This window comes from Bidens hawaiensis, unplaced genomic scaffold, assembly GCF_021521415.1.
Source record: "Bidens hawaiensis isolate Kalapana, Puna unplaced genomic scaffold, B.hawaiensis_p1.1 tig00018785_1, whole genome shotgun sequence".
NCBI classification, from domain to species: domain Eukaryota; kingdom Viridiplantae; phylum Streptophyta; class Magnoliopsida; order Asterales; family Asteraceae; genus Bidens; species Bidens hawaiensis.
The window spans coordinates 58,333-79,842 of record NW_027492855.1 but is presented as its reverse complement, the minus strand read 5'-3'; the positions used below and the strand labels follow the sequence as shown (position 1 = coordinate 79,842).

Here is a 21,510-nt window from a genome sequence, read left to right as displayed (position 1 = left end):
ATTTGAAAAATATATAATAATCAAAATGTTTGTATAAAATATTATTAAGAAAATAATAGCAGCATTCAAGGGGGTTGTGGTTTGTAATTTATGACCATAAAAAAAACAATTAAAAATAATTTGATATAAGGTAGGGCGTGACGTACGTGAAGACAGGTAAATTAAATATGAAATTGAGCGGTTTCGCTTGGTTAACTATATTTGTCTGCGTATGACACGGAACCAACGCCACAAAAGGCCAAATAAATAGATGATAATCTCTTAAACCTTCACTCTCTTTCTCTGTGTGTGTGGTATATCTATCAATGACGGTTTATATGAATCGGCCGGTGATCACCTCGTCACCTCCGTCAATATCCGCCACCGCACATAATAATAATAATAATAATAATAATAATAATAATAATCATGCCTCCAGCAGGTTTAGATTACATCGGTCAATCTCTCACTTGGCTAATATTAATATTCATTTCCATTCCTCCATTTCAGGTACGTACGGACACTTGGTTATTATGTTTATATGCAGAGTCGTCATCATCATCTCACTCAGTATATCACACCAATAGCAAAGCTATGGTAGGGTCTGAGGAGGGTAAGATGTAGACAGCCTTATGAAGAGGTAGGTCCCAGTAGAGCCCAGTTGGACCCGCAAGACTCACCTCAAAGAGGGACGTCTGCGCAGTTGAACCCGCAAGACTCACCTTCAACAGGGACGTCTGCGCAAAGGCTAAACTCGCAACTCACCTTGAAGAGACGTCTGCGCAGAAAACAACTTGATCCGCAGGACCCACCATGCTCAGAGACGTGACGTCCTTACGCGCAGTACGCAAGCTGTTCCCGCAGGAAAAGCCTCCCAATGGTCGACGTACTCCGCCTGTTCCCGCAGCAACGGATACTAGCCATCAGGGAAGGCTACCCGCGCAGCAAGGCTACACGCACAAGGCACTTAACTCTTAAATAATTCAGTAATGTCACCTGAAGAAGGAGTGAGCAAGCCGGGAACACTCCCGCACAAAGCCGGGAACACTCCCGCACAAATGAGCCAGTCCGTACGATACTGGAGGATCTTTTGTACTGAACCTGACGAGGTATGGACAAAAGATCTGACCAAAGATACGACAGCTCACTGACAACAGTATGACGAGCAGCACGCTCTTGTACTCTATGTCACTATCAGCCGCTGCCTACTCACCAACCTGTCGGAGGATGTGCATAGCCTGCAGTTGGTGGAACAGGAATAGTACACAGCCGGCCTGGTCACTATCAGCCGCTGCCTACCCACCAACCACCAGCATGGCACGTGCATAGCCCACAGTTGGCAGAACAGGAATACTATTCAGCCGGCTGTACCTGCTTGGAAACCTACCTTCGGCTATAAATACTCCAACACCTTGAAATGGTATGGACACATCACATTACATTACATTACCTGATCACATCTTATCTTTTCTAGCAATCTCTTAATATACACTGATATTCAAGAGCAATCTAGTCTGATTCTCACGCCGGAGGGTGGTCACAAGGAGGTACCCCACCCCCCTTCTAAGTGACGAGCTCACGGTGTCTGTTTTGCAGGTCACCAGAAGAACCATCTTTGCCGGACATAACCCCTCGTGGGAAACATCTATTTAACCCCCAGATTATCCGTAATCTGCCCGGGGTCTATTAGTGTTTCTTCATTGGCGCCATCCGTGGGACAAAGCTAGAACTAATTCTCAGTTTTTTCAAAACCTCCGAAAAGATGGTTAACGTTACTCCGGTCCCCAGGCCAGGGAGTAACCAAGAAACCCCGGTAACCACAACCCCAGCTACTGGGGGGAACACCGGCGAATACACACATTTTACGAACACTACCCCGGTTACCCAAGCCGGGGCAAGTGCAGTAAATTTTACGAACACTACCCCGGTTACCCGAGCCGGGGCAAGTGCAGTAAACAATCCTCCCCTGGGATTCATTGATACCCAGGTGGAAAGACAACAGACGAGGCCCCCCCGCCAAACACTTGAACAAGTTAAAGCGTGGGCGGAAAAACGTCAAAGGGAATTCCAAGCTGAGTTGGATGAACGCTTACGTTCACTCCAACAGGCTGACGAATTCGGAAGCACTCGACAACAGCTCAACATGAGCAATGAGTGCGAGTACTTGGACGATGATTCGGAGGAATCCGACACCGACGTAAACCCTCGCCATAAGGAGAAAGGGAAGCGTAAGGAAACGGACTTCCAACCAAGAAGGAATTTTGGAGAAACCTTCAAACCAAAAAACGCGGGTGGAAACCCACGTGACTTCTCTAAAACCTTCATACCAACCGCTGCAAATGCGGGAACCTCCAAGTTTGCAAGGGACATTGCGGAAGCAATCGCCCCAAGAAGTGCCAAACAGATGTCCAACATCGGCACCTATGATGGTATATCCGACCCAGACGATCATTTGAACAGATTCATAGTGGGGGCAACCGTCAGCAACTGGACGGAACCCACGTGGTGTTATATGTTCCAGATGACGTTGGTTGGAGCAGCTAGAGCGTGGTTTGACCGTCTACCGGTCCACCACATCTACGATTGGGCAGACTTCCAACAGAAGTTCAGCCAACACTTCAGTCAACAAAGAAAGTACACTGAAGAACAATGGACAATCCTCACCTGCATCCGAGAGGAAGATGAGTCTTTACTAGACTTCATCACTCGCTTCAACTCAAAGAAGCTAAGTCTGGGCAATATTAGCGAAGATCTTGTTCGCGCTGCTTTCATCCAGGGCGCGAAAGACCCAGAGCTCATCCGCACCTTAACGGGTAAAGATGGCATGCCATCCACATGGGATGCCATCATGACAGCAGCTAAACGCTTCGCGGAAACGGAAAAGCAACTGGGTAGAGATCTTCCCCAGAGCACAAATCTCTACACCCAGAAAACAAGAAAAAACAATGTCCTTACCGCCCGACTAAACAAAAAGAGGAAGCTAGGCATTTGGCAGTCAAGGGTAAACTTTGACACCTCATCCGGCTCGCACCCTCGGTTAGGCGGAAAGGATAACATGCCGTCGTCAAACTGGAACTCCAGATGGACGCCACTCACCAAAAGCGTCACCGAGATTTCGACACCGAAAGACTCCCATGGCCAAAGGCTCCAATAATCCGAGAGCGTCACAACGCTGATCAGAGCAAATTCTGTGACTTCCACAGGACAAGAGGCCACAACACCGACGAATGCAGAGACTTGCAAGACATCATCGAGACATTCGTCAGAGATGGAGAACTCGCACACCTCGTGGCGTAAAGGATGCTGAGCAGGCCAACGCATGTAGAACCCCAGTTGGGAAAAACACGAAACTACAGCTTCAATGTCGGAGACTACATACTGCGTAAACAACGAGATTCCGAACCAAGTGCATATCGGCTCGAAAGGCTCGATGACACTCCCAAGAACATGGAAGGGAGCTCAATTACACAGTCTGCATGTAGATCAATTCCAAACTTGTAAAAGAAAAGGCCCAGAGCCACTTCTAATGGAAATGATTCTCCTTATCACATTGACGCTGATGGTCTTACATATATACTTAATGAACTTTCCACACTGATATGCCGGTCTTCACCGCATACATAAGTGGGAAAACAAGTCGTTGCATGTGGAATGCGGCAAAACCCGCATAAACACAGAACGACAAATTTCTAAAGAAAATATAAGGAAAGCCTTAACACAGGTCAGTCATAGGTAAAGTTGGGTCATCCCACTAAATGAAAGTGCCGGTCCTACCCGCACAAATCATGATAGAGGAAACCGAACTAACCTATTGACAACCGCGCGTCGAACGGTTAATTATTCAAAACACTGATGCCGGTTTTCACCGCATAAATAAGTGTGAAGAGAAGTCGTTGCGTGTGGAAGGCGGCAAAACCCGCATAAACACAAAAAACGGCAACAATTTCTAAGGAAAAGATGAGGAAAACCTTCACGCAGGTCAGTCATAGGTAAAGTTTGGTCATCCTACTAAATGCAAGTGACGGTCTTACCCGCACAATCATGATAGAGGAAACGGAACATTAACCTATTGACAACCGCGCGTCGAAAGGTTAACTTATTCAGAACACTTAGAAAATCTCTTAAGGAAAAAATGAGGAAAACCTCCACGCAGGTCAGATAGAGGTAAAGTTTAGCCATCCTACTAAGTGAAAGTGACGGTCTTACCCGCACAATCACGAAAGAGGAAGCAAAACTTTAACCTATTATCTGCCACGTTGAAAGGTTAACTTATCCAAAGTACTTAAGAAATTGCTAAGTTAAACTAAAGTATGCACAAGCGAATCATATATTGTTTATGCGGCAAAACAAGTGCCAAATTAAACTATAATATGCATGAGCAAGTCGTATAATGTTTATAAAGCAAGAGTGACGGTCCTACCCACACAAAAGATTTACATTCCATAAAAATTCAAGTATTACAAGAATGGCCATGTATCTACCCGCCTACAAGAGTGTAAATCTATACAAAAACATAAACCTATCCTAACAGTGGGAAGGGATCTAAAGGTTCAAGCTTCAGGACCACTCCCTCCAAACCCACTTGTACCCGCACCATCAGTTGGCTGTGGCGGTTCAAGGAAGGTTTTGAGAATGGTTAACCCATCATCAGTAGCAGCAACTTCGTTCACCTTCTCCACCACTGGATGCGGGAAGGCAGCATACTGGTTCACTGCTTGGTCATAAGCAGCTTCAGTATCCACATCATATAAAGGGAAGTTGGAAGGCGGGATGCCCTTCTCAACGAACCCTAGACCAAGCAGGAAGCCAGCCTTTTCCCCATCCTCATGAAAAGTGTTGAGGGCTGCGCTCATGGCATCGTCATATGATGTGTCCGTGAAGACCCGATGCACAACCTACAAAACAAAAATACAAGTATCAAAACCTTTTCTAAGTATAAAGAAAAGCGTGAAGACATTATGAAGCTAAGCTTACCTGCGACAACGCTTCTCGTAGAAGCCATTCCTTGGTAACCAGAGCCTCCTGGAGGGCAGCTTGAGCTTGGTTACGGGCGCGTTCGGCTTCACTTTTGTTAAGGTTGGCAAGCAACACTTCCTTAGCAGCAGCCTCTTCAACGCCCTTTAGCTTACGCTCAGTATGGTCAAGCATACCCCTCTGGTCCAAGATTTCTTGAAGCTTCTTGGTGTCATCCATGGCCAAGGCGTCATGAGCCTGCTGGAGCCTCTCTAATTTGGCTTTGAGCTCCTCATTCTCGGTGCGTAGAGACTCAGCAACAGCTTCAGCCCTGGTGGCCCTTTCAGTTGCGTTCCGAGCGGTTTCCTTAGCTAACCGAAGCTGTTCGTTAACAGCTTGGGCAGCCTTGGAACGGGCCTCGAGACGGGCCTGAACTTCAACCTCAATGGCCTTGAAGGCCTTCTCCTTCTCCGCAGCAACGACGGAGAGCCTCCTGTTCTCCTCCCGGACAGCCCGCGCTTGAGCTACTTCTTGGATACGAGCTGCTTTTAACTTGTCGTTTTCACGACAAAGCAGCTCGACGCGCGGCTGCATCCGGGCAAGGAGAATTCGAAGCTCGTTTGTCAGCCTACCCTCCTGGTAGCTTGACATAGCTTCTCCCAGTGCACCACTGGGGGCGGCGTGGCGCGCCCACTCGACGCAGTCCACAGCCGTCCGAAGGGTGGTTCCCCGGCGGATGTTCCACCGCGGAACAAACACCTCATTCGAATCCGACACTGCAAAAACAAAAAGCAGTTAGGAAAAGATAAATAAAAAAAAAAACATAACAGGCCAAAATAACCCTACGCACCTTTAGGGTCGACGACAGGCCTGTAGCCGCCAAACCCATCACCCGAACCTAACGGATATCCATCCAAGAGGTCAGGCAGATGGGAAGGAGGCAGAGATTGGCTAGACGCCGCAACCCCGGACATACCTGAAGGACCGGCCGTAGTCGTCGGCGCCGGAGGAGGCATGGCGGAGGCCGCCGTGGTAGAGACCAACGGAAGTGAACTCACCGGAGGTGAACTCACAACCGCGGTCGTTGCTGCGGAAGAGACCACAGAAAAACTCACCGCCGGCTCAGTGAAAGAATCAGTGAATATGGCACTGACAACCGGCGGAGACGTCGTCACAGTCGGAGCAGTTGCCTCAACCGAGTGAGCAACTGAACCAACTGAAGCAGGCGCAGCCGCCTGGGTCATCGCCTCAGGTAGGTTGACCAAACCTACCATCATGGGTCCGGAGGTGCTCCTCCCCGCTCCACCCTGGAATGCGGTAGCATCCACGCCTACACGAAGACAAGATATATAAGTATAATGGCGGAAAGATATGAAGTTAAAAGTAAAGGAAGTTTGTACTTACGAGTCCTCTTGAGCTTGAAGGTACGAACAGGCGGGGACGAACCCGATGGAATCGGCCTCTTTACGCCGGTCACCGTCGCTGTACTGGGCTGCCCGGAGGTGACAGCCGTCTCAACCTCCGGAGCAGTGATCTCAACACCACCAGGGTTCCCCGCCACCTCCTCGCTTTCGGTCTTTGAGTCAGACCGATTCACCGGATCGGCAGTGGAGGCAACCTTCGCCTTCTCCTTCCCGCCAGCAGCCTTCTTATTCCTCACGAAGAATGGACCATCTGCGGATTCCTCATCAAAAGATGACAAGATTAGAGGAATTCCAGCAGAGGTTTGAGCATTGACAGGTCGAGGGTTAAACAACTCCTTACCTGGCCGCGTGGCGCTTAGAATCGGGTGGCCCGGCGGGTAGACCTCCACGAACCGATCCGCCGTTTGCTCAAGGATGGGCAACTCGTTCTCATCTAGAGCACGAGTACCCATCTGAGCGGGGCCATCACTCTCCCGCGGCTGCAGGAGAGACTGCAAGTCGTTTCCCTCTGAAAACAAAAAGAAAAAACGGTTAGAACAAAAACCCTAAATTAACGGATAATATGAAGCATTCCGTAAGGGACAGAGTTCAAACCGTATTCGAGGACGATGGGAATCTGTGACGCCTCCTTCCATACCCGGCTCATCCCGAGCATCACCATCCCGGACTCCGCAAAGCGGTAAACCAGAGACTGGATCCGGGAAACCTTGGAGAACCATTCCGCCTCCTGGTAGTTGGAGGCGTGAAGGTTCGGGAGAGCTCTCCCGTTCTTGAACGTCATCGCTATGGGGACGACGCGAGCGGAGATATAGAAGAACTCCCGCTTCCAAGATCGAAGACTGCGCTCGGTAGCGCAGATCTTCAAACCCTTGATCCGATTGACCAAGGTATACCACCCCTGGATGCACCTCCAGGAATAGAAGGTCATCAGGCGGTCAACATGGGGCTCCACAACCAGAATGAGACACACCCACTCGAAATGGCGGATCTTGGCGATCGCCATTGGGTGTACCTCAGTCAGATGCACACCGTGTCTCTCAAGAACACGGTATACGAACTTCGTCAATGGGAACCTGAGATTCCCATAGACGAAGAATGCAGCGTACACCCCTATCTTGCCCTTGGGGGTATCGTACACCGTCTGATGAGATGCAGGAAACTCAGGCTCGAAAGGCTCGAGCATGAACTTCCTGACGACGTACTGATAGAGGTCGACCGGAAGAGCACACTGGCACTCGCTAGCAGTACTCTTGTCATCCTTGTCCGACGTGGACGACGGATTCTCGAGGTATACATCGGACTCCTCGACAGTAACCTCAGGATCATGAGAAGACATGTTTTGGATGTAAAGAAGAACGATTTCAGGAGAATGCTCGACAGAAAAGTTAGAGTATTCGCCGGAAATCGCTTAGAAGAAGAAGAGAGGTGAAACTGTGAGTTGAGATGCAACCTCTCCTCCCTTTATATACTCATCGCAATCAATGCGATGAATTTAATGCGGAAGAGAGAGGAAAACACTGGTGCAATGAAACTATGACACGTGGAAAAAGCAAGCTGGAACAGCTGTTGACAGGACGCGTGCCGTAAACTTTGCGGCCACGCGCCCGAAAACTCGCGCCCACGCGCCTGAAAAAGCGTCTGGAATGACCATATACTGTCACGTCGCCATAACTTCCTGCACGTCCTGACACTGCCAGAAGAAACCGTCGGACGACGTTTCAACAGTTTGGACTGTTCTTATCCTTTCACCAACTCTTCGAATTTCAAAAAGATTCAAAAAGATTCAAAAGTAAGCGGGACTATACCCCTTACCTTGGCAACCAAGTAACTATAAGACAGGTGCGAGTACAGTGTTAAGGCAAAACCCTTCACATACTTAGCACCTGCAGGGAATTGAAGCCAAGAATACCTCGGCGACCAAGTAACTATAAGACGGGTGCGGGTACAGTGTCAAGGCAAAACCCTTCACATACTTAGCACTCGCAAGGAATTGAAGCCAGGAATACATTGGAAGTAAAGTAACTATAAGACGAGTGCGGGTACAGTGTCAAGGCGAAACCCTTCACATACCTAGCACTCCGCAGGGAATTGAAACCAAGAAGGATCTTCTGGGCCATGCTTGCGGAAACGGAAATAACATCCCCGCATAGCGGGAACGTCGAGAACTAGATTGTTTGAAGCTCCAAGATGGAATTGGTTGTTTTAACATAATTGATCACTATGTTCAAAACTACCAAAACCTCATGGAGAATCTATACAAGTGGAACTCAACGCTCCTGACTTGCGAGGAGGTTACAGACCTACCCGCATCATACCCAAAGATCAAGCAGAAAAGTCGGGAATTTATGCACGTGACATTAGGACTTCTGCGGGAAGAATCCCCATGGAAAACCTTAAAACTAAACCCTTTTCAAAACCCTTTGCTTAAGTCCAAAAGTTCACCTCACTTATTAACAATTCATGAGAAGAACATTGGACTGGGGGGACTTGAAGAGGTAGGTCCCAGTAGAGCCCAGTTGGACCCGCAAGACTCACCTCAAAGAGGGACGTCTGCGCAGTTGAACCCGCAAGACTCACCTTCAACAGGGACGTCTGCGCAAAGGCTAAACTCGCAACTCACCTTGAAGAGACGTCTGCGCAGAAACCAACTGGATCCGCAGGACCCACCATGCTCAGAGACGTGACGTCCTTACGCGCAGTACGCAAGCTGTTCCTGCAGGAAAAGCCTCCCAATGGTCGACGTACTCCGCCTGTTCCCGCAGCAACGGATACTAGCCATCAGGGAAGGCTACCCGCGCAGCAAGGCTACACGCACAAGGCACTTAACTCTTAAATAATTCAGTAATGTCACCTGAAGAAGGAGTGAGCAAGCCGGGAACACTCCCGCACAAAGCCGGGAACACTCCCGCACAAATGAGCCAGTCCGTACGATACTGGAGGATCTTTTGTACCGAACCTGACGAGGTATGGACAAAAGATCTGACCAAAGATACGACAGCTCACTGACAACAGTATGACGAGCAGCACGCTCTTGTACTCTATGTCACTATCAGCCGCTGCCTACTCACCAACCTGTCGGAGGATGTGCATAGCCTGCAGTTGGTGGAACAGGAATAGTACACAGCCGGCCTGGTCACTATCAGCCGCTGCCTACCCACTAACCACCAGCATGGCACGTGCATAGCCCACAGTTGGCAGAACAGGAATACTATTCAGCAGGCTGTACCTGCTTGGAAACCTACCTTCGGCTATAAATACTCCAACACCTTGAAATGGTATGGACACATCACATTACATTACATTACATTACCTGATCACATCTTATCTTTTCTAGCAATCTCTTAATATACACTGATATTCAAGAGCAATCTAGTCTGATTCTCACGCCGGAGGGTGGTCACAAGGAGGTACCCCCCCCCCCTTCTAAGTGACGAGCTCACGGTGTCTGTTTTGCAGGTCACCAGAAGAACCATCTTTGTCGGACATAACCCCTCGTGGGAAACATCTATTTAACCCCCAGATTATCCGTAATCTGCCCGGGGTCTATTAGTGTTTCTTCACCTTACCTCTACCCCATGGGGATAGAGAGGCTGCTTCCGGTGAGACCCCTTATATGCAAAGTGTAATTTGCAAATTGCAACTAAGTAACTAATTAATTATTATTATTATTATTATTATTATTATTATTATTATTATTATTATTATTATTATTATTATTATTATTATTATTATTATTATTATTATCACTTGAGTTTTGAGACACCACTTGAATGATGCAAAGCACGTTCAAATTGCCTGGCTGTAAACGAGATGAGCCGACACCGATAGCTCGATTAGGCTCGTTTCGAGCTATTTTTCAAATGCTCGAGCTCATATTGCAAGCCATTTTTTCAAGCTCAAGCTCGACTCCTTTATTATTGATTAATTAACCGATATATACTTTTACTTGTAATTTTTATATAATAACATAATATATATTGTTTTGTTTTTTTATATAACTTTTTATATAGCATAATATATATTATTTATTTACTTTAATCATCATCATCATCATCGTACTCAGTATATCCCACCAATAGCAAAGCTAGGGTAAGATGTACACAGCGTTACCTCTACCCCATAGGGATAGAGAGGCTGCGTCCGGTGAGACCGCCGACTCGATAGTAGTTTTGCATCAAGCCTTGGACATAAGACACATAGCACTCAATCATCGGGACACCGGCTGATCGGTGCATGTACCCGCTATCAACGCCACCACATGATGCCTGATTAACCTTCCGCCACTTGTAACGTTATTTTCACGATATTAGTAAAATAACGTCAAAATTAATGCAATTGCACTTTTGCCCACCCGAGGATTCACACACATATACATTATATGCACGCACCGCAAGCAGGGCGTTTAGGCTCACAAGCCAGCTTGTTTATAATTCATACATTATATATAATTAACAGGCTTGTTTAGGCTCACAAGCCAGCTCGAGCTTGATAAGTGAATCTCAGGTTTGTGCTCATTTATTAAACAAATTTATTTTAAGGCTCGAGCTTGGGCTCGTCTTAATTTATGCTCGGGTCGCTTCAAGCTTCTAACGAGCCCGATCTTAAGTAGCTCTTGAGCTGGCTTGGCTCATTTCCTCCCCTAAACACAGTACCCCAACATATCTATCATGTTATATGAGTCATATAACTTTTGAAGACCACAAACATGTCACATCATAGGGCCATATAAAGCAAACTTAAACATTATATGGGCCGTATAAGTTATACGTGACAATGGTGCGTTTTTTTGACACCACACACCATTGTCACATCCGTAAGTACTTTCACTAAAGTTATAGGGCCCGTATATAATACCTTATACGGGCCCATACATATTTTCACCGTATTAAACGGGTCATATAAGTAATGTACTTGTTTGGATTGTGCATTTTGTAGGTCATGGATGTTCATGGATGCAAGATAACTCAGCCCATAGTGATATTGTATCCAACAACAAAAGGAATCTTGGTCCATTAAATTCAGTGTTTCCACCAATACCTGCAGAAGTTTCATCTGTGAAGGATCTTTTTGAATTCATATGCGCAGGCCCCCTTATGGACAAACTCGGGTTCACCCCAGAAACAGTAGCCGATTCGATAGACAAGTGGTTAGAGAACGGGTCTCACGTGTGTAAATTGTTTAAACTCAATGATCTATACCTTACAACGCCCCAGAAAGCTAGAATTTATCACTATTATATCCCAGTCTTCCTGTGGTGTGAAAAGCAGATATCTGATCATAGGTCTAAGTTTAAAGATGGAGATGACATCCCTCCTTTGGTGGTATTTTCCTAAGCTTGTAGTTGTCCGGTTCTTGTTTATTTTGTTAACTAATATACATGACAGTAAATGCTTCAAGTTTTGAGACTCACCTAAAAATGAAAGGGTTGTCGTCTAAATATGAACAAATTTCGTTTACTGATAGAACTTACACATATGTAGATAAACATTTGAACATTATTAAAAAACAAATGAACAAACAAATTTAATGGTTTTTTATTAACATAATATAGACATTTGTGTGTAAGTAAAAATTTAAAAAATAGTGAACCGTTAAAATTTAATGGTTTGTTCTTTTCGTTCTCATGATATTTAATGTTTATGTAACAAACTTGTCCCTATATATACATATGTGTGTGTGTGTGTGTGTGCGTGCAGAACAAGCTGCTAGGTGACAATGACATCTCTTGTTATGCAGATTGGCTTTAGTGCTCCCCAAGGTTGTGGGAAGACGACACTCGTCTTTGCTCTTGACTATCTCTTTCGAGTGTCAGGAAGGTAGAGTGCAGAGTTATAATGCAATTTTATGGCCATGAATTGTGAAAGTTAAGAATTTTTAATTTGTTTTACGTATCAGGAAGTCTGCAACTATTTCCATAGATGATTTCTATTTAACATATGATGATCAGGTAATTGTTGAAAATTATGCTCTCAATTAACCGCAAGAAAGGAATGTGAATATTTCATATTGACTGAATATATTTTACATTAGGCTAAACTGAGAGAAAAGAATCCTGGGAATGCTCTTTTAGAGGTTAGATTTCATTGTCATATTTTAAAGGCATTACTTAAAACACAACAAGATTGATGGCCCGGTGTAAGTAAATAGTGTTTTTTCTGTACCCGCAGTTTCGTGGAAATGCTGGAAGCCATGATCTTTCTCTTTCTGTTGAAACACTTGCAGCTCTTAGAAAGTTGACTAAAGAAGGTTTGACCGACAAGCATTTTGTCCCACATTTGTGAGTTGGCCAAATGGGCAAGTCGGGCGGGTTGAGTAACGGTTTTGGGTCAGGTTGACTTGACCTGTAAACACTTTTCTATAAACACTCTTAGATTTCTTTTAAAATAATTAAGAATAATATATGTGGAGGCCACCCAAGTATGTTAAAGTTTCACTTTTAGATTTTTTGGATCTGTCTTTTTTAGCCAATTTTTTACATGAAAAACACTGAACAAGTTGACCAATTCATAAGTACATGGGTATCCTATCTTTTGCTTAATCACAAATTTTGAGCTAAATTTTAAAGCACAAAATATGTCCAGGTATGAAGATGAAGCTGCCAAAATATGATAAAGTAAGTTCACATCATTTATACATATATTCTAATTACTTTGTGCCAGTCTTTCAAAGTACTGATTCTACATACCAAATGGGGGTGGTTTAGTAACAGGTTAAACGGGTAGTTTTGTACTCGAGATGGGTCGGGTCAAACTGGGTTGACCCAAAATACCTTTAATAAAATACATCTTTTTTTAATAAAACGATTTATGAGATTATATGGATTACAGATTAGGGTGTTCATCAAATTACATTCGGATTATTGAGTTACTTGAATTTGAACATTTTAAAACTGAATTCGAATAGGAAATAGAATAAAATTCGCAAAAGAATAAACTGAGTTAGAAAAAATACAAAAAATTTAAAAAAAAATCAAAAAATATTTAAAAATTTTAAAGTTATCGAAAAAACATCTGTAAACTAATATCTAGTTATATAAAATATCCAAAAAAAATTAGACAGAACTCAAATGCCATATATTATACAAAAAAAAGTTATATAATGCGAATTTTGGTTATTTGAATCGAATTGGTTCGAGATATTCAAATTCGAGTTAGAAATTCGGGTTGAGTAAGGATTCCATTCGAATAAGAACTTTGGTTTGAGTAAGGATTACATTTGAATTACCCGAAATTCAAATCTGTTATTCGAATTCGGTTCGCTCAAATTTTGGGTTATTAGTGAACATTCCTAATTGAGATAGGATTGACAATTCCTGACACGAAACAAAAATAGCGTTGGGTGTAAACAGGTTCGGGCTGTGAACGAGGTGGCCTGTTTAACAAACTGGGCATGTTAACCCATTCATTATGTTTAAAATACGCTTTGGACAAATCGCGGCCCGTTCAATTTAGTTTTTTCTTTTTCTAAAATTTTACCTGTTAGACCCATTCAGAAATAACTTGGTTTAAATGTACAGTTATCCACTTCTAACTTTGATATCCTCCGAAATGCAGTCTGCCTACAATGGGAGAGGTGACAGAGATGACCCTTCAGTATGGCCTGAGGTTGAAGGGCCTCTATCAGTAAGTCAAACTTCATTAATACTAATTGGATTTCTTAAATGTATAAAAAAGTTTACGCTGAATTATCTTTTTAAACTTTTCACACGCCATATCTATGCTCTCATCATTTAGGTAGTTTTGTTTGAGGGTTGGATGCTTGGTTTTAAGCCTGTTCCTTCTGAAGCCGTCAATGCTGTTGACCCGCAGGTTAGACCAGTGAAATCACACAACCATATAGCCAAATTATAACATTACCTGAAAATTCTTCTGCAGCTAGAAATAGTGAATAAAAATCTAGAGGCTTATTATGATGCATGGGACAAGTTAGTAAACTCATGGGTTGTTATCAAAATTGAAGACCCGAGTTGCGTGTACGAATGGCGGTTACAGGTTTGCTATCGCCTTAATACTCCCCTGCGTCTTTTTATAGTTCCATTAGGGTATGTTATTTTGGGAAAATCTTGCAGGCGGAGATTCAAATGAGAGATGCTGGAAACCCAGGGATGACTGATGAGGAGGTCTGCATCATTATATATATACATAGACACACACACAGACTCGCCTATACAAGGAGAGCTTTAGTATCAAAAGACTAAAATTACTGCAAGAGCAAAAGAACAAACCTAAATCGATTAATTTTTCCATCAATGGTTTATTATTAAAAATTTTACTTATTGCATTTAAATGCCTATTCTATGCACATAAAAACCATTTAGCTAATGTTCATATGTTCTTTTCATTTTAAAACGTTTACCTCACGGGTGTAGGTTATGTATAGGTTCTATAAGTAAACAAATTTTGTTTGAATATAAATTTTTAGAATGTTAGTAGAGACAAGAAACACTGTGTTTTAACCAGTTTCTTGTGTTTTAGAAGTTTTTAAAATTGAACAGATATATAATTTATTTTATTATTTATGTTATCGCAAAAACTGTCTTCTGCCTTAAACCCTTATATAAACTATATTATTACAATAAAATGATTTTTTTTTGTTGACCCGGATCGCAGGTGCTGGATTTTGTATCAAGATATTTACCAGCATACAAAGCATACCTGCCTACACTCTACACGGAAGGACCGAAGGGATCCGATTCTAAAAGCACCCTCGTTGTTGAAATTGATCAAGGAAGAAACCCAATACTTGCTTGCTAGATACATACATGTAACTAGTAGTACTATTGTATATATAAAACCCTAAATGTAACATAAATAATAGGATATTGTATACAACCTCATAATTATCGTTCTAATAGTAGATTATATAATATGTAATCATATTGATGAGATAATTATTCTTTTATTTTCTATAAAACAATAAACAGTTTGCAGAGTCACCTCTAGACACATACATACATCTACCACAAATTAGACATGGCAGCTGTAACAGATTTAGGGAAAAACTTACAACTCACATTAAATAATAGATACAAAAGATTGGTGTTTGCAAGCAGAAAGAAACAATCATTAATAAATAAGCAGTTCAGCTATATGTGTGACTACTTGCAAAAACAAGCAAAGTGCATACAACACCCTTCACCTTTCTTGGGGAAGCAACAACAGCAGAACATTATGTAGAAGCTACATCAATAAATAAATATGAACCATGTTTATAAATAAATATATATATATAATTAAATGATAATGTATTAAGTAATTATAAAACTCTAAGACAGCATAACTGATTTATTCAAATGCTAAAAACAGATTATTGTGACTTGAAGTAATAATGATCAGAAATGTAAATAATGAAATAAAAAAACAGTTGAGAAGGCATATATAATATACTAACCAGTTATACAGACAACAGTCATCATCCCTGTGACTTTGAACATAACGGAGATCATCATGGTATGACATATCTTGTCTTTTTGGTGGCTCAGACATTGTTTTGCCTGCTTGAACTAAGTGTCTTGTAACATTGGATAAATAAGGGTGTACAGAAGGATGTGACATGAATGACCAGATTCAAGGATGGTGGTAGTTTGTGGTTGTGACTTGTGGTTTTTAACCAACAACAGCCATTAGGTTAGGTTTTTTTAGTTTTACCCACCCCAACCTATATGTCATGTCATCTTTAATTTATTAAAGGAGTCGCTCAACTGAATATTGGACATGTGATTTTCAAGCTTAATTGAATGAATATATTGGGCGTTGATTTTAAGTTATCTTTTCAAAGTTTTGGCTTGTAGTCATACATGTCCAATGTGTTGCTAGCGTTAGGTAAGATAATTTCACCGCTCTAAATGATTCAAATGTGGTCTCGGTAATGATTTTGTAAAAATATCAGTTACCTGAAACTTGGTAAGTACTAGGCACAAATTATGTGTGTAACTTGCTGGAAGAGACAAGTACATATGCTAATTAGTAATCGTTGTTGTTGTTATGCCTATCGGTGCGCAACCGGATTTTGGCTAAGAAAGAAGACACTCAAAAGCTGTCACAAACAACAGTAGACGTTCATATGACAAGGCATTTAAGTCACGTGATAAGTGAATAAGTCATATGAGCTCAACAGTGGTGTTAGCCATGAGGCAATATTATGACTCACAACTTAAATGGTAAACCGTTGGTTATTTTTTGACACTCCAAGATACAAAATTTTAATCAAAGAAGACTGAGTGGTGATGAGTGGATCAACGAGTTTCGATATAATGAGCCCAATCTGCATCGAAGTCAAGACCATCCACGACTCCACGAGAGCTTGATGATCTTCGTAGAATCGTAGGTCTTACACGAGTTATAAAAATAGGCCTTAAAATATGTACAAAGAAATTAAAAATAGGCCTCAAAATATGTACAAAGAAATTAAAAAGTGATATAATATATAAAATATATTAAAAGAAATTAAAACTTATGGGTCCCTAACCTTGATGGGTCTTGCACAAATGCGTAGCCCACACATGCTTTATGCCGGGCCTGATTGAAGTATCCTATAATTATAGACTTTTTTGAATAAAAAAATATGTAACTCACAAGGGTACCTTTGACGTATCTCTTGATCCATTTTACTATTTAAAACAGGGAGAAAAGTTTATAGTAAAATGGATGTCCCTCGTCACAGAGCGGTATTAGAATGTCTCCAGGCTCCTCATGCTCAAGACTTTTTTACTATCACCCCCATCGAAGGGTTAGGTCAGGGATGTCCTTTGTGATGTGTTAAAACGGGCGGGAATCTCGGCAAGAAAAGAGGCTCCTATGAATTTCTTGTCAGATTTGTATGAAGGAAGGTATACTCTCCGACCAGCGGGCATTCTTGTGTTTGGATGGGGGGGGCATGCTTGTGTGGACCTTACTGGGGTGTCCCCTCTTGTCGGGCTTAAGGACACCAGGTTTGTTGCTAGGCAGGCCGTGCTAAAGGCAGAAGCAGGAAAAATTGCTAAGCACGAGAAGGCATGTGTGGAGAATCAACACGCCTTCGTTCATTTTGCTTTTGATACATTTGGGTCTCTTGCCCCCGATGCTGCTACGTTTCTAAAGAGAGTTCAGCGGGTCGTGCATAATAACTCAACGACACCGAAGAACGATAATTTTGTTTTCAGTATGATCGGTTTTGCCATTCAAAAGAGGATTGCGGCGCAGCTTGTTGTCCGCTTACCTGTCTCTTTGTTGTAATTAGATCCTTTTATTTGAAATGAAAAACATGGGCGAGTGAAGAAATTTACGAAACATCCGGTCCTGTTCAGTTTATACGGCCAATTTTTCGTTAAACCGTAAATCAAACCATTCACTATGTTTAAAATTTTTAAAACCAACTAAGCGGAAGTTACAAAGAAAAACGACAGTAAAACCAAACCGATAACTGGTTTGGACCGTTTACGGTTTTAAACCTAACCATCAGCCAAACCAAACCCGTACCCATTACACCCTCGCTACTCGTACTTTGAAGAATCCCACTGGACAATATCGCAGCTGCTCTCCATCGCATTAGTATTAATGTGCTGCCTTCAAGTTGATCGAAATATACACTTAGGTTCAGACCCAATACGTTGCTTTTAAGTTCTGAAATTCATTGAAATGTTTGATTCTTCAGTGCTGCTTTAATCCTTTATCCAGATAACATTGTTCTTTTTGTGTTTATATAGTTGGATAGATTATTATTATATTATGCACACCAGTTGTTTGATGAAATGCTTGAACTGAAACCTACTTCAACTAGACACAGCTATAAGCATTGATCATTTTATTTCTGTGTGGTGATTTTATCTTTTATTCAGATAAGATTGCGCATTTTATGTTTATACAGCTTTATCATGCACACCAGGTGTTTGATGAAATGCCTGAACCGAAACCTATTAGCTATATCGATTAGTATAGAACATTTTAGTTATAAATCACACAACTTAGTTTCACACCTTTATTTTGCAGGATTGTAAGAAAAGAAAACCTAAACCAGACTCGAATTATCATTTAACTATGCTAAGAAACAAAGGAAGTTAGTAGCCGAGAGAAGATTTTGGCCATAAATGGTCATCTTTACTTGCTTGGATATAAAGACTATGATCAAGTGATTCAATAGATTTCTCTTTAGAAGAAATGACTTATAGGAAACTCCTAAAACCACCACAACTTCATCGCCCACCACCATCGACTACCACCAACTTTCTACCTCCACCGCCACCAATAGACACATTACTCACCCCTTCGCCAACCCTCACACTCACCTCCTCCACCGCAGCCACTCAATCCCAACTCACCACTTTCATCAACACTCACCTCAAAAGCAACCTCACCCCTAGCGACCTCCTCTCGTTCCTCAAAAACCACCTCCACCACCATCCCAAATTCGCACACCTCGACCTCCACGTCTTCCGCCATGCCGCCACTCTCGACTCCTTCCGCCACGACCACTCCACCTATGAATGGATGGTCAGAACCCTCGCCATCACTCACCGCCTGGATTCATTGTCATCCGTCATTGACTTCATCGTCTCCAATCCCTGCCCGTGCTCAGACGGCATCTTTTCCTGTAGCCGTACCGAACCCATCTTTCGTTTCGCGATAACCTCGTTCTGTAACGTCGGGAGGCTGGATGATGCACACCAGGTTTTTAATAAAATGCTCAGACTAATTGATGGCAAACCCAATGTAGCCATCTACAATACAATGATTCATAGTTATGTTAAGTATGGTAAATTCAAAAAGGGTTTGGAGTTTTACGCGAGAATGGTTAAAGATCGGGTCAAACCCGATGTGGCCACTTTCAACATATTGATTAACGGGTATTTTCGCAGTTCGAGATTCGAGTTAGCGTTAGAGGTGTTTAAGGAAATGAGGGTGAAGGGTTGTGTTCCGAATGTGGTCACTTTCAATACTTTAATCAAGGGATTCTTTAGAGAAAGAAAGTTCAAAGAAGGTATAGGAATGGCGTTTGAGATGATCGAATTGGGATGCGGTTTATCGAGTGTAACGTGTGAGATTTTGGTCGACGGGCTTATAAAAGAACGCAGGGTTTCAGAAGCGTGTGATCTTGTTTCTGATCTTTCAAGAAAACGAGTTTTACCAGCAAAGTTTGATTATTTTTCCTTAATCGAGACTCTTTGTGATCAAGGGAATGTGATTAAAGCAGGATTAATAGTAGACGAGTTATGGGAGAATGGAAATGCTCCAAGCTCCATCGCGTGTACTATCTTGATTGAAGGTCTAAGGAGGATTAAGAACTTTGAATCGGGGCATATGTTAATGGATAAGATGCTTAAACATGATATTGTTCCTGATAGTGTGACTTTCAATTGTGTTCTTGGTGATCTTTGTAATTCGGGAAGAACATCAGACGCGAATAAGTTAAGGTTGTTGGGTTTTGAAAAAGGGGTGTGTCTTGATGAAGTAAGTTATAACATATTAGTATCGGGATATTCGAAAGAAAAGAATAAGAAAGATGGGAAAGCTATAGTGGATGAGATGTTGGATAAAGAGTTTATACATGATATTGCTACTTATAATAGGCTGATGAAAGGTCTTGGTATTAAATGAAACTGTTGTATTCAAACAGGTGAATAGGTTTTATTTGAATATATGCGGATTCTTTGTATACAAAACAACATAAAAGTGTGTGTAAATCTGAGAATTTACGAGCTGATTTTGTGCTGTGTTTGAGTTTGATGAGTTGAGATCTTTTAGCCCGCTTTTATCGTAATTGGCATGCAGTAAATATCCTGTGCGATTTCCATGGGTTGAAGCTTAATTACACGGTCAAAAGCTGAAAAGCATATTCGGGTAAGTCGATATTCTTTACGAACCACGCAAGCACCCAAAGGAGCTCCCCAGGCTTCACCTTCAGGTTCCATTGGCGATAATTCCTAGTTTGAACCTGTATTTCATTTCTGTTGAAGCAAAGTAATCCAACCTGGTATCAGTTAATTCTGCAAGACTATGCAGATAAATGCAGAACACTACAGGAGCTGCCTAATGTAGTATCCGTGTTTGGTTAGCTCTCGAAGCTGGAATTTTCATGGTGTGCAGGTTCTCTATGTTAGTTTTTATTATATAAAGTTCAATTTTAGTTTGAAATTTTTAAATAGTTTTTAATATATAATATTTTATATAAATTTGTATATATCATTACAATGTGGTTATTTTTCTCTATATTTTAATAAAACATTTGTTTCAAATGTGTTTATTGTTCTCTATATTTTCATAAAACATTTGTTTCAAAAGAGTCACATATAAAATTGTTCATATTTAGTTACACGAAAGTTTGTGTTAAATTTATCTCAAAAATGTTTACAAAAATAGACATAACATAGTTGTGTATACATTAATTTTATAAACATAAATCAACATTCATAACGTGAAGTCCCTTCAAGGCGTATATGAGATCGTAACAACGACAATACTTAGAGCATCCACAACAACAAACATTCACAAACAATCACATCATCGTCACATCAGATTCCAAACTTTTCTCAAAAACCTTACTTTTTTCCACAACAACAAACCTCTACAAACCTATTAAAGTTATATACATATAATGTGTGTATATATATATGTATGTGAGATAGAAAGAGAGGATGAATATACACTTAAAGTTTGTTTTAAGTTTGTAGGAGCAAACTTTCTTCTCAAGAATCTCTCTCCACAATGATGCACTTTGGCTTTTCTTGAGGTTGCCGCCCATCACGTAGATTCGGACTTAGGGAGATGGAGCTTGTTATGGATGCTCTTATTCCCCAAGTTTTATGAGTTTTGGATGATATTCATTAATTCATAACCCGAGACTTACAAACCATGCATGTGCAACCAAATTTTGTACAATTGTTGAATCTTATAAAATTCATAACTCAAATTTGTGACCTGGAACTTGCAACAATGTCATGTGCAGTCATTCTTGAAAGTTGAAACATTATAGCCTTGGTATCTAGTCTGATTCTCACGCCGGATGGTGGTCACAAGGAGGAACCCCCCCCCCCTTCTCAGTGACGAGCTCACGGTGTCTGTTTTGCATGTTATCAGAAGAACCATCTTCTCAGGGTCCAACCCCTCGTGGGAAACATCTATCTAACCCCCAGGTTACCAGTAATCTGTCCGGGGTCCGGTTAGTGTTTCTTCATTGGCGC

General features: G+C 42.0%; 2 protein-coding genes across 2 annotated transcripts; both read left to right on the top strand.

Annotated features, from left to right (window-relative positions):
* Nucleotides 1–301: 301 nt before the first annotated feature.
* Nucleotides 302–15,246, top strand: LOC143557062 (D-glycerate 3-kinase, chloroplastic-like). The gene is made up of 12 exons (XM_077046227.1): nt 302–489; nt 11,292–11,677; nt 12,093–12,172; nt 12,252–12,303; nt 12,387–12,428; nt 12,524–12,602; nt 12,938–12,969; nt 13,910–13,978; nt 14,090–14,164; nt 14,231–14,347; nt 14,425–14,475; nt 14,966–15,246. Exons 1-12 carry the CDS (start codon nt 306–308, stop codon nt 15,107–15,109), a joined length of 1,311 nt encoding a protein of 436 aa, XP_076902342.1. The 5' UTR covers nt 302–305; the 3' UTR covers nt 15,110–15,246.
* Nucleotides 15,247–18,415: 3,169 nt separating this feature from the next.
* Nucleotides 18,416–20,042, top strand: LOC143557056 (uncharacterized). Its single transcript, XM_077046224.1, has one exon. The coding sequence runs from the start codon at nt 18,491–18,493 to the stop codon at nt 19,925–19,927; it is 1,437 nt and encodes a 478-aa protein (XP_076902339.1). The 5' UTR covers nt 18,416–18,490; the 3' UTR covers nt 19,928–20,042.
* The last annotated feature ends 1,468 nt before the right edge of the window (nt 20,043–21,510 follow it).